A 12,681-nucleotide genomic window follows, 5' to 3' on the forward strand; every position below is an offset into this window, starting at 1 on the left:
GATACTTAATTGGTTGGAGTAGTTCTTTTGTTCCACAAATTGCTAGTTATGAGTGAAAGCTTGCCTTTTATCAGTGGTGAGAGTGCTCTGTGTTTCCCTTAAAATAATTTATAAATTCTTTAAAATTATTTTCTGTTGGTTTTGAGGATGAGCTTCCATATTCACACTTAAAGACCTGAGTTTTTTTCTGAATTTTACTCCCTCCTTCTGAGGCTTCTCAGACAGCAACAGTGACGTGTTAAAATAATACTTGAACTAGAGAACAGTCAGGATTCACATGGGGTGGATTGAAACATGGCTTTGTATTCTATCTGAGCAGTAACAGATTACTTAAAAGGCTGGATAATAGAAAATTTAATAATAGCTATTCATATACATAGCTGTGGAAAAGTAATACAATTTTTTACTGTGAACTGCAGGTTAATTACTTTGTAAATCACAGCAGATGAGAATGACTTTATAACCTTGTAGCAACGTGATTGAGCCACCAATGCAACAGGGTGGTACAGCAGCAGATGCTCTCCAGTCTGTCAGATCAGTTATTTCCAGCAAAGGGAGAAGTGTTAGTCTTGCTGTACATCGAGTTGTGAGATTTATTCTACACCTTTCTTACACACATTTCTGATCACCCAATAAAGATTAGTTCTAACTGGAGTAGTTAGAGGGAGGACTACCACAACAATGCCAGGAATGGCGAGTCTGTTCTACAAGAGGAGTTGAAGTTGTTTTGACAAATAAAACAAAGGCTCAGATGATACAAAATTGCTCTCTACGAAAGTACTAAAGGGAATAAATATTAGGCAAGAGCAGTGCGTGTTGCAGTTCAGTACTGGCCCAAGAACAAATGGTATTATCTGATCACGAATACATTGGAAATATGGAAGAAGTTTCCTGGCAATTAGGAGGGAGTATCTGGAACAGACTTCCAATGGGAGTAACACATACAGAGTTTTGTGGAAACTTTTTGTTTTAGTTTTTACAAAAGCAGAATAAGAACAACAATAACAACATGGAAATTATTTTAAGAATTCAGTTTATGAAAGCAGTTCATTTTAGATTTGTCTGAAAGCATTCCATGGTGGTGGAAAGCTGGATTTGATGGCCCTCACTTCTGTATTCCATGTTTGCCTATTTTTCTATTAATTTTGTCATCTGTCCCTTTGGTATGTGTGTTCATAGTTCTTGTCAGAGGCTTTCTGTTTTAACCCATTAATATCTTTATTAACAATGTGTGGGTTTACAGGTGATACATTTCTCCCTTAGAACTATTAAGAAACCTAAGTTCCTGCTTAAGTTCTGCACTTTGTATCAGTGAGACAACAAAGAACATAAGGGCCAGAGAGAGTTAGCTTGAGTTAACACAAGAGGTTGTGGCATAGCAGGAAATCGAACTCAGATCTCCTCAGTTCTAATTCTTTGTCCAGGTGCAACATGTTTCTTTCCCGTAACATAATTGTGTTAAAGTTCTTCGTGTTTCTTTCACTGTGTTGATCAGCCTGAGATCTACCAAGGATGCAGCAAATTACTAGTAGGGATTGGATAGCAACTTGTAATATTAGGAATTGAACCACTCCTTAAATTGTTAACAAAAAATACTGAAATTTTCCCAAGAGCGATGACACTGTTTTGAGTTATCACACATGTATCATATCTCTCATAAAGTTTTAACATAAATGGTTGAAATTAAAGGTCCCCACTTTTCTTTTTCATGAGGGTCTATTATGTAGCTAGGATACCTGCCTGAGAACCATCTAACAATATTAATTTCCCATTTGTGTTGCACCTGAAAACTGAATGTAGTGGTGTTGTACCCCTAAAACAGACCAGGTAGCTGGCAGCATCTGTAATGTATGCTTGTAGAGCTATGATTCAGTTGTAAGACAGATCGCTTATCAGGCAGACACCAGTGCAGCTGATTGAAGTACTGAGCTGCTATAACTTGATAAGCTGATGCTTTTGAAGATGGCCTGAAGATGTCTCTATGCAGTCTTTATACAAAGGCTGTGGACTTAAATTTGGGAACATCTTTTTTTTTTTTTTTGGAAGAAAAAACAAAGCGTAAGTTTCAGTGAATTTCACAGACAAAGCAAAAGTTCTTAATTGTGGTAGAATTTTGAATGACATATCCTTAATGAAAACAAACAAACCCCAAAAGAGACCCCCCCCCCCCCCCCCAAAAAAAAAACCCCAACCCACCACGTTTTGTTGCGATGATATATGTTTTTACAATGACAAAATCCTTTAGAAATGCCAAAACCCCAGGTACCCTGCCTGACCAATGAACATTATCCCTCTTATATAGAAGAACTGGAAGGTTCAAGAGGATCAGTCCTCTTGTCTTGAAAACTAGCCTCTAATTCACTCCAAATATACCATTATTATGTCATTTACTGTTCTGGTCACAATTAGTAACTTAATATGGATGCAGAGTAACAGAATAGCATAACAAGACTTTCTGGTATCACACTGGACCGAAACATATAAATTATACGTTATTGATTGTAACATTTATGATACTCACTTAAGGACTTATTGAGCCTTTCAAGCTAACAGCTGATAAACAAAAAATGCATTCAGTAATTATACAATATAATAGAAGAAATTTTTAAAATAGATGTTACAAGAATTGATTCACAGGTCTTCTCTCAATCTTAAATGGAAAGAAGCGTATTGTACAGGACTGTTTTCTTAGTGGTTAATTGAGCTGTGACATCCCTGACAGTGGATAATGATGCAGGTGCTAAAAGCGTACATGCTATAAAAAAAGGGATAGGACAAATTTGTGAAGTAAAATCCAGTAAGTCTTATTTTGTATAAAGGGTAGCACTGTGGCTTAAGCTGTGCTGCAAGCTGCACTAGAGGCTGGTGAAGCATTTTAGGGAGGTATCACCGTGCTGCCTATGATGTTTCATGTTCCTGAGTATTTGCAGTTAACCTTTGTCTGAAACAGTGTATTTATTTAGTAAGATGGATCTTTGGTTTAATTCAGTACAGATATCTTTCTGTTTTAGTATAGTTATATTTAAACATGTGTGATAAATAAAACTGAGGAAACCCTAAATCTGGCTATTAATTACAGATACAGTTTTACACCTTGAAGAAACCACCGTAATGTAAAATCATACTAGCAAATATTTTTAAAAATGTATAGTTTGCTAGGTCCTGTATTTTTGTCTGGTAGACATCCCTTTTTAACGATAGAAGGTCTGTGTCGTGGTTTCAGCCCGGCCGGTAACAAAGGACCACGCAGCCCCTCGCTCACTCCTCCGCCCCCTCCGGTGGGATGGGGAGGAGAATCAGAAAGGAGAAAAGGGGGGAAAAAAGGGAACGCCGTGGGTTGAGATAAGGACACTTTACTGGGACAACACAAAAAGAGAAGTTACAACAACAGCAACGGTACTAATGAAAGAGTATACAAAACGAGTGATGCACAGTGGCACTGCTCACCACCCGGGACCCGACCCTCCGGCACTTCCCCCACCGAAAGCCGAGAGAGCTCCCCCCAGCCCGCTCCCCAGTTATATACTGTCACACGGTATGGAATATCCCCTTGGCTAGTTCAGGTCAGCTGTCCCGGCTGTGCCCCCTCCCAGGTTCCTGTGACAGTTAACTCTATCCCAGCTGAACCCAGGACAGTCTGTAACACAGAAACTGAACCGTGTTTCATCAGAACGGCAAGGTAGATAGATCACAAGTCTCCAGTGAAATTTACAATTACTTTTATCCATTGTCTGAGAGAAACTAGCAGAGATAATTTTTTTTTTTTTTGCGCTGGTAGAGAACTTGGATGTGGCCCTAACTCTTCTGCATGCAGGTTGTAGAGCTGCATGGCTTTGAATTCCTTCCAAAGTGGGACAACACATAATATCCCCTTATATGTCAGTATTTTTAAAATATGATCTGAATGGCTAACTGTATTGAGCAGTTAAATCTTGTTTGGCTGAATGAAAGAGGATGGTTTGAGTTCACTTTGGTTGTGTTGTGTCAGTTTGCTATGTCAAACGTATAACACAAATAAGCACTAAAATATATATAAATATTTTAATGTAGATCTTTTATTCTCCTGTGAAGGACTCCAGAAACAGTGAAACTCCTCAGTTAAGCTTTCAATACAGAGGGTCAGTGCATGTAATTATCCCTGTTTTCACCATCTTTCACTTTTTCCTCAGTTCAGCTTTAATGACAGTTTTAACTGTAGCTTTCTAGATGCCCTTAGCAAAACAACTTTTAGACTTTTTGGACTGAAGATAATGAAGTAACTAATTTCATTATGTATCTTCAGGGAATCAAGTAGTAGAGTAGAAGACCTGTAGGGATGTTTCACAATATGACTTGTCACTTTGACAGTCACAAAGTGTAATCTAATGCCATGGGTTTTTTTTTTGCCATTGGAAAAAATGTCAGGTATTAAAGATGTCTGAAAGTGTGTGGCTGATCAAAACCTATCTTACCCTATTGATGTGTTCAATTTTAACATGTTACATTTAGTGTACCAGACCATATCGAGCTGCAATCGTAAAGTCTGTGGTTTTGTTCTTCTCGTTATCTTGCAGTGATGTTTTTGGGTTTTTTTCCTCTTTTCATTTAGATGCAGAGCCTGAAAGGTGGTACAGAAGCCATAGCCCATTTGGACCAGTTAGAAGCTGATTATTACGATCTACAGCTTCAATTGTATGAAGTGCAGTTTGAGATCTTGAAATGTGAAGAGCTGCTGCTGACAGCACAACTTGAAAGCATCAGAAGACTGATGTCAGGTGCTTTACACATTTTAATTAAGATGTAATCTGTAAAAGATAATTCTTTTTCTAAGAGTCTAGTAAAGCCTGTGGGAATGAAATGAACAGATTTCTTCACCATGTGAAGAGCTGGATCTTCTAATATAAGTACTGTTAAATTAAAATTTACACCTGTTCATAAGGCCTACACATACACATACAGAAGTTTTGGTCTGGTTCTCATTGCCTGTGTTTGGAAATAAGCGTATAAGATACTATGCAAGTTTTGGAAAGCTAAATTTAGGGAGGAAGAAATGTCTTAATTACTGGACTTGTCTCACTAAAAATTTGCATTGGTATTATTCATTTATTTGAAGTGATTGGTTTTCCAAAGGTATTCCTGCAAATTGGAGTCCTTCAGCTAAACTTTGAAGCATGTTGTGTTGGCCATCTGACTAATTTAAAGCAGTGATGGAAACCTTATGTTTCCAGAATCTCCTATACCTTGCATGTGTACAAACTCTGGAAATGGTGAAGGTAAATCATAAAGTATTTTTGAATCCATTTCTGTCCTTTAGATCTTTCTATGGTTAGTGGTTTTATTCACACAAGCTCTGTTTCGTTGTTTAGTGCATAGAGCTTGTGTAGCAAATTTTGTTATAGATAGAAAAGTGACTTAAGAAGAGAGATTTGAAGCTGGATTGTACTGTGAGTTGCCTCTGGAAAAAGAGAAAACATAGGTATCACGGATTCTTCTCACTGCTATGTGAATCTCCTCCTTTTAGGCTTGTGATGGCAACACCTGTAACTGCATGTATGGAAGATGAGGGTTGAAAACTCTGTAAATTACTTTAAAAAAAGTGGTGGCTTTGACTGGGTGTCTCTGTGGAGAGCTTTGTGCTTTGGAGATAGATAGTTTTTGTACTTGGGAAATCGGACATTTAATTTTGGTACTGAAGACACAGTATGGTTTGCTTACCTGCAGACCGAAGAAAATCCCTTGAACAGGAGGCTGAGAAGGAATGTGTATCAAAATCCTTTCTCTTTGATGTAGTGACAGGAAAACCTAAGGGTCCTCAGAGGTTAAGACTGCTGTAAAAACATCACAGGTCATTAGGGCTTGTCATTAATGTTTTCTCCAGAAATCTCAAAAAAAAACCCCAACCCCACAACCTGATCTAAAATAAAAAAAACCCAACCACTTGGCTAACAACCAACCCTCTCCTTCCCCCATGACAACAAAAATAGTTCACTGTTCTGGCTTTTGCTGTTTTAAATTTGTAAAGTTTTCCTTAATAATAAATCCAAAACTTGGTTTTTTTTCCTGTTAAAGATAGCTGTCTATGTTAGAAGGAATTACTCTTTTTCAACAACTCTCAGTTAATATCCCTTAGGAAAGAAAATGAAAAAAACAGTTCTTAAATGTGTGGGAATTTGCTCAAAGGATGAAATTACCTCTTCAGACTTTACTTACGTTGAGGGGATAGAGCAATTAATGTGAAGAATGGGACAGAGAAGTGGCTACATCTCTTCAAAACTGTTCAGCATCAAATCTGAATGAAAGCATCTAAAACATATGATGGTCTTTTAGTATGTGCTGTTTCTTGTGCTGTCAAAGAGAAAAGAATGGTCTGTTGCATCTTCTGTTACACTTCCTTTTTAAAGTATACTTATAGTTAGTAAAGTAATAGCCTTTTAATTATGCACATCTGTATGGTTTGAAATACGTGTGTATTAGTGACTTGTAGAGGCTGTTGCTATTCTTTACTCGTTGATGGTATTGGCTCTGCAGAGATATTTCAGAGAGTTTGGGATTCTGTTTTGAGTTGAGGGACATCAGCAGTACTGCTAATGAATTCCCAACAGATTTCTTTGAGAGTGTGATTTGATTTGACTGCCAGTTGGTTCTAAGCTAGCAGAAAAACATTTTCTTTTGCAAATTCAGCACATTGGATCTGAAAAGTATCAAATGATAATAGATTGTCATATTATAAAAAACAGTAGTAGTTTTTTACTGTCATTAAGCAAAGACCTGCACTGAAATTCACAAAATGTGAATTTATTACGTTAGAATTGTAAAGGCTCTTATCCTATCCATACAAACTATTTGTACATCCTTGTAAGATGGTTTTGTGATGCAGGCACGTGTAAATTCCTGTCTTTAACTCTGCATGAAAGTGTTCTAAAGCAAAATTTGCATGTAAATTCTCCCATTTTATAAGTGCATGGCAAAATATAATTGTTGTAAGCCATGACTCTTATTTTTACTCTCTGATGTCTCAGCGTGGGTTCTAGTAACTTGGCAGTTTTACATATGGATGAAACTTTATGTTGGTTTGTTTTTGTTTTTTTTTTCTAACTGAAGTAATGAATCTAGTAGGTCTGGTTTTGTTACATTTTATTTTAAGGTTATGCAGTGCTCTGCTTTCTTTTCTGGTCCTGCTATGACTTCTGCTGAGCTGAAATTAGCATGACACTCAAAATTTTGGTTGCAGCAGAAAATGTGCAAACAAGTAACATGAAGTGACAACAGCTTTTAAAATGGACACTGTACTGAAGAAAACCCTGCCCCTCTCTCCAAACAATTTAGCAGCAGAAGTAAGAGGAAGTCACGGTCTTGCTCAAAGTAGTTGATGAAGTTGGAATGAGAAGGTTTAGTGGTGCTACAGAGTAGACACTTCACAGTCATGCCAGCTGTATCTGCCTGTTTCAGCCAGCAGTAATGCATATCCCTCTTGGTATATTACAAAAGTATCCTATTTTGTATGCCAGTGAAATAAGGAACAAGAGGCCTTTGCTGCTTCTTCATCCCAACATTCTGCAAGGATTTATAATCCTCACTCTTTTCTTCTTGGCAAGAGATGAGAAGGCAGCATTCAGAGATGAGCTCAATGTTATACTGAATGCTTCACTCAAGAGGCTAAAAATCATTAGTGTTGATAAAACTATTAGTAATGACCTCCTTTTCAGGACTGTAATGCTCTGAAGGACTGCCTTGAAGTTACCCTTCCTCTGCTGCCTCTGAGCAGAAGCAGTGTCTGGGAGGTCAGAAACGTCCTAAGAGACGATTTTTGGTGTTTTGTTGTCTGATTCCCCTTTCATGAAATTAATAGTTGGTTGTGGCAGAAGAATCTCATGCCAAAGATTTCAGAAAGAGTCTGTGTATCCTGAACTTCGTAGTGAATACCAGAGGATTTTACTGCACATTGTGGCTCCCTTGTGTTAGTTCAGAGACCCAAAGGCATGCATGAACACGGTGATCAAGTTAGGCTACAGGCACAGGTGTACATTTACAGTTGCATTGGTTTTTTAATGCTCTGAGCTTACTTGAATACCAGTCTGTGCTTCATTGGTATTGATTTCTGTTCTTCATATAATGTTTAAAGCCCTACAGTGTTTTGCTGTTTAGTGCTTTTTCTCTGACCTTTTGATTTTCGCTAGTCCTCTGAAGGGACTATAGCATTCTTCTACATTAAATCTTGCAACTCAGTGGGAGGGTTGTTGTTGGCAAAACAAAATGTTAATCAAATACAAACTATTGATTTGACTTTTTCATTGCTGACATTTTTAAAACAGAGAAGAGAGATGAAGTGGTATATTATGACACTTATGAAAGTATGGAAGCCATGCTTGAAAAAGAGGATATGGCAACATCTATACAGTTGCAAAAAGAGGAGCTGCAAAAGTTACAACAAAAAATCCGCCAGCTGGAAGCAAGGCGTGGACGTATTTCAGCCAAGAAAGCCTACCTCAGAAATAAGAAGGTATTATGAAATTGCAAATTTCTAGCATAATTAGCAAATTTAATAAAACTTCAAAAGGTTTCATTTCAGATACAACTTCCAAGTCTCACAGAATTCTTGTGGATTGTATTTACTACTTACTAAAAGTTGTTTTACAAAGTACCAAATACAATAGCATGTATTACTAAATTGATATGTTTAAGATTCCATTTACCTTTTAGCTTTAAAGGAACCTTTAATTATTTTGAAGTCAACAAATAAACTTGTTTCTATTAACTAATCAGAATACTTTAATGTGGAGAGTAAATGCTAGAATGCATGTTCTTACAGAGAGTAATTTTATATATATTTGCAGAAGAGAATTTTCAAAGGTGTTTTCTCCTAATGAGATTTATTTTCATTCTCTTACTTCATCCGTTTAAACTTATGTCATGTCATTGGTACTCTATTCAGCAGATATATATGAAATTCAGTATATATTCTTAATTTGTAAAACTAGGCATGCTATTTAGGGCCACTTTCCTTTTTCATTCATTACATGCGAATGCTGTGCAGAAAATTGTTTTAATATAGCTAATGTTTTGAAATTGTGTATCAAGTCTATGTAAGTATGTTCCTTTTTCCCAGAATGACTTGTTTATTGTTCCCTAGCAGTTTGTGGTTACATCAATATGCATTATTAATGAGCAAGATAGCTTAATGAGTAGAATAGATCAAAGTTTTGAGAAAGCATTGTAATATTTGTTATAAAATAGGTTTCTACCCCATACTATATACTGTAAGGCTGTGCAGAAGTGTCAGTTGAGACCTCATTCTAGAGTGGGATCAGGGGTTGGTGTGGTTGTATGTTCCCAGTCATGTCCCTTGATGTGGGAGATGACCCCTTTACATAAACAATTCCAGTAGATTGAGAGTAAAGCCTTCAGGTCTTGCCTCCCCTTCATAACTAAGGTATCTATTTCTGTACCTGAATCTGAAGCATAACACAGCAAACAAAACAGTAGTGCATACATTTTATATTTTGGATTTTTTGTGTTTCTTCAGATATTGTCCTGTCTCTGATTAACACAATATGGAGAAGACTGTAAATAAATTATTATGAAAGAAATGTCTCTTGTTAGCCAGTTACGGGAAGTCATTTGCTCAGAGTTATGCAGTTTCTTTTATGTGACTTTGTAAAAAGAAAAAGTATCAAGAAGCTGGGCTTTTTAGTACTTTAAGGAATAGATCACATCTGTCATGGTGTGCTAATTAACATAGGCTACATTATAATAGTTACACTACTTTCTCCTGAATATGAAAAGACACTTTGGGCATCTTACAGAATAGACAAACCTGTTCAAAAGTGACAGGCTGCTTGCTGTTTCTTACTCAACTTATGGGAGTTAACAAGTTGAAAAGCAACACTGAAGCAGGAGTAGAGATTTTTTAGCATGCCTTCTCACCTGTATAAAGAGCTAGTCACCTTCAGTTGGCTCATTTGTTTCAAGGTAATGCTATGATAAAATACCTTGTTTAAGCTGGAAGAATTAGTTCTAGGCTGCAGCACTAGTTGCAGCATGCCTACTTGTGCAATGAGACATGATGCAGAGTTGTGTGTGGCAGTATTGCTCATCTGGGTCTGCATGTGGGAGTAAGTAATATAGTCATGTCTACTCAACATTGTGCTGGACGAACATGGTTATACTGCTTTCAGGACCTGAGGTAATGTCTCCACGTGGAACTTCAGTGCTGGACATAACAGCACTCTCAGAACTAGTTCCAGCTCTTTACTGATTTCATTGCCCAGTGTGGCATTATCTGCAGTTGAGTGCTGCATTGAGATACTTAGCTTTCAGCTTCTAAAGAAATCACAGATTAGAATAATGTGTATTTAAACTCGGAGGGGGAAACAAAAGATCTTCATCTGAGCAAAAAGAATAGGCAGAATCTGTTGTGTGCTATTTTGCAGCATTCCGGCAGAAAAGAACGTAGCTGTTCTGAGGGATATATATGTCAGCGGTATTTACTGTAGCTGCTCTTATTACTCCTGAGTAATGCAGAGCCTTACTAAGCTTACTGGTAATACCTGAAAATCAAGACTCTTGTGACTTTGATTCAAACATAAACAAGCTTTGTATCTTGAGTGACAATTCTAGAGATACTGCAAAACATTGTTAATGAACACTATTTATAGTGCCTGGTGAGGGTTGTTGTACTTTACAAAACAGGGAGGAAAAAAGGGTTCTGGCTCTTCAGAGTTTGCAATTTAAGTTAAGCATGCAGAACAAAGATACAGATGGGATGCAAAAGCAGACTCTAGATGGTGAAAATGAGTGTAGTGATGACTGAACGTTAAGTGGAGAAAAGAATTGAGTTTTTGAGCGTGCATTTGGAACGCGCATGTACTATGCTGTAAATATCTTTCTCAAAGTCTGTTTGTCTCTTTCAATTAAGAAACATTTATTGTTGAACTGAGATGAGAGTCTGCTTAATGCTTTTCAGATGAAACGCTTGTTTCAGCAAAGTATCTTAAAACAGACCTGTAAACAAGTGCTCTGTTTTGGAGTGGGTTGGTGAGGTTTTGGTGGTTTTTTTTTTCCTTTTTTGTATTTTCTTTTTTAACCTTGTCCTGTAGTTGAAAACAAAAAGCAAGCTGTGCATTAAGTGGTGTATATCACAGTCCTGTGATACAGTTAGAAATTACAATCCTTGCTCATTTATTAGGTTTTTGGCAGCTGAAGTTTCCCTTAGGAGAATGCCTCCTTTCTAGCAGCAGATACCATGATTAAGAAAAGAATAGGAAATTATTCTCTAGCATTAGTTTTTATTTTTCAGAGGAGGTTGTTTCATCATCTGGGTATTTGAAAATCTTTTCTGTTAAGGGAATCAATTACTCTGTGTAGAATAAGACTATATGTAATAAAAAATTTGATTACTATAGTCTCCATTTATTTTTCAGAAATTCCTTCCCTGTTTTTGCAGTTGAAGCTTTTATTTTTTAATGATGTTGTCAAATAATTCTACCAAACCTTTATTTAGAAACTTGTGTTAAAAATTTTGTTACAAACCTCATTTTTTGATTCTGAATAACTGAGCCAGCATTTTTAAAATTCTTGGTTTTACAGAGGTTGATGTTCTTTTGCTGTACTACCATGAGTATAAACTATTTATTCTCCTATTTTTTTTTTTATACAAACCTATTTGCCTTTGTTAAGCAGTCATTTCCTGATGTTCCTTTTTGTTGATGACAGTGAGTTAGTTATTAAAAAATAAGATTGTAATAGCATTCTCACTATTTTTTTTACTTCTTGAAAGCTAGTTTCAAAGATTTTCCATGCAGGGTACCCCTATTGTTATCCCAGTCTACCCCCTGCTGGCTGCACAGTAGTATTAATTAGGTTATCATGTGGGACAGCAGCTGTTTTATTAGGGAACTAGATTTACAGCAAAGAGTCAAGGTAAAAAAGATGGTGAAGAAGGTGTCTAGAAAAATATCTTTGGAAAAGTAGAGTTGTGAAGAACTGAATTATTTTACATCCAGGAAGGGTATTCCTTATCATGAGCAGACTGGGAGAAGCAACTAATTGGTGAAGCTGTTCAGGGTATGTTCCTAATGTGTGCTTTGATCTGGGAAGCTTCCTCACGTGCTGTTGTGTCTATTTAATAGGGCACCTTTTCTACTTTGCAAACCCACAGTTTAAAGCGTAGCCCATGCCAAAGCAGGTGTTATATAGATGCAGTGACAGCTGCCATAGGGTTACTTGGTATGCTTTCATATTATTATTGTTGTTGTTATTATTAATGTTATTGTTATATGCTTTCATACTATTATTATTACAACAACAACAACAACATAAGAGCATAACTACAAAGAACACTTACAGTAAAATATGGTTTCTGCGCATACTGAGCTTACTAAATGAGAAGCTAACCTTTTAATTGGGATGCTTTTCAATCTGAAAGCAAGGCCCACTGGAACTAGTTAAATATAATACTAATGCACATCTCTTTTACGTATATTACATGTTACTAGTCTTAAACATGGTAGTTTATCCAGTTACGAGGGTGGAAAGGGTTCCTCAGCTCTCCCTTTTTGTCACTTTAGTAGAAGTACAGTTTGATACTGTGAAATCAGCCGGGTGATTAAAAGACATGAACATTACTCCTTGATGCTCTCTCAATTCTATACAGTTGGTCAACATCTGTCTTGAAGGGTGGGTCTCACTGGACATCATGATCCT

The 12,681-nt window shown here is 36.8% G+C and overlaps 1 protein-coding gene across 3 annotated transcripts in view; it reads left to right on the forward strand.

The window, feature by feature from the left end:
* The window catches only part of JMY (junction mediating and regulatory protein, p53 cofactor), a 73,263-nt gene that overhangs the window by 43,436 nt on the left and 17,146 nt on the right, over nucleotides 1-12,681 (forward strand). For all 3 annotated transcript variants that reach the window (XM_049794407.1, XM_049794406.1, XM_049794405.1), the window contains 2 exons: nucleotides 4,589-4,754; nucleotides 8,292-8,479. In XM_049794407.1, coding sequence (XP_049650364.1) covers nucleotides 4,589-4,754; nucleotides 8,292-8,479 — 354 coding nt within the window. The remainder of the gene's footprint in view (nucleotides 1-4,588; nucleotides 4,755-8,291; nucleotides 8,480-12,681) is intronic.

Source organism: Accipiter gentilis, chromosome Z, assembly GCF_929443795.1.
Source record: "Accipiter gentilis chromosome Z, bAccGen1.1, whole genome shotgun sequence".
Lineage (NCBI taxonomy): Eukaryota > Metazoa > Chordata > Aves > Accipitriformes > Accipitridae > Astur > Astur gentilis.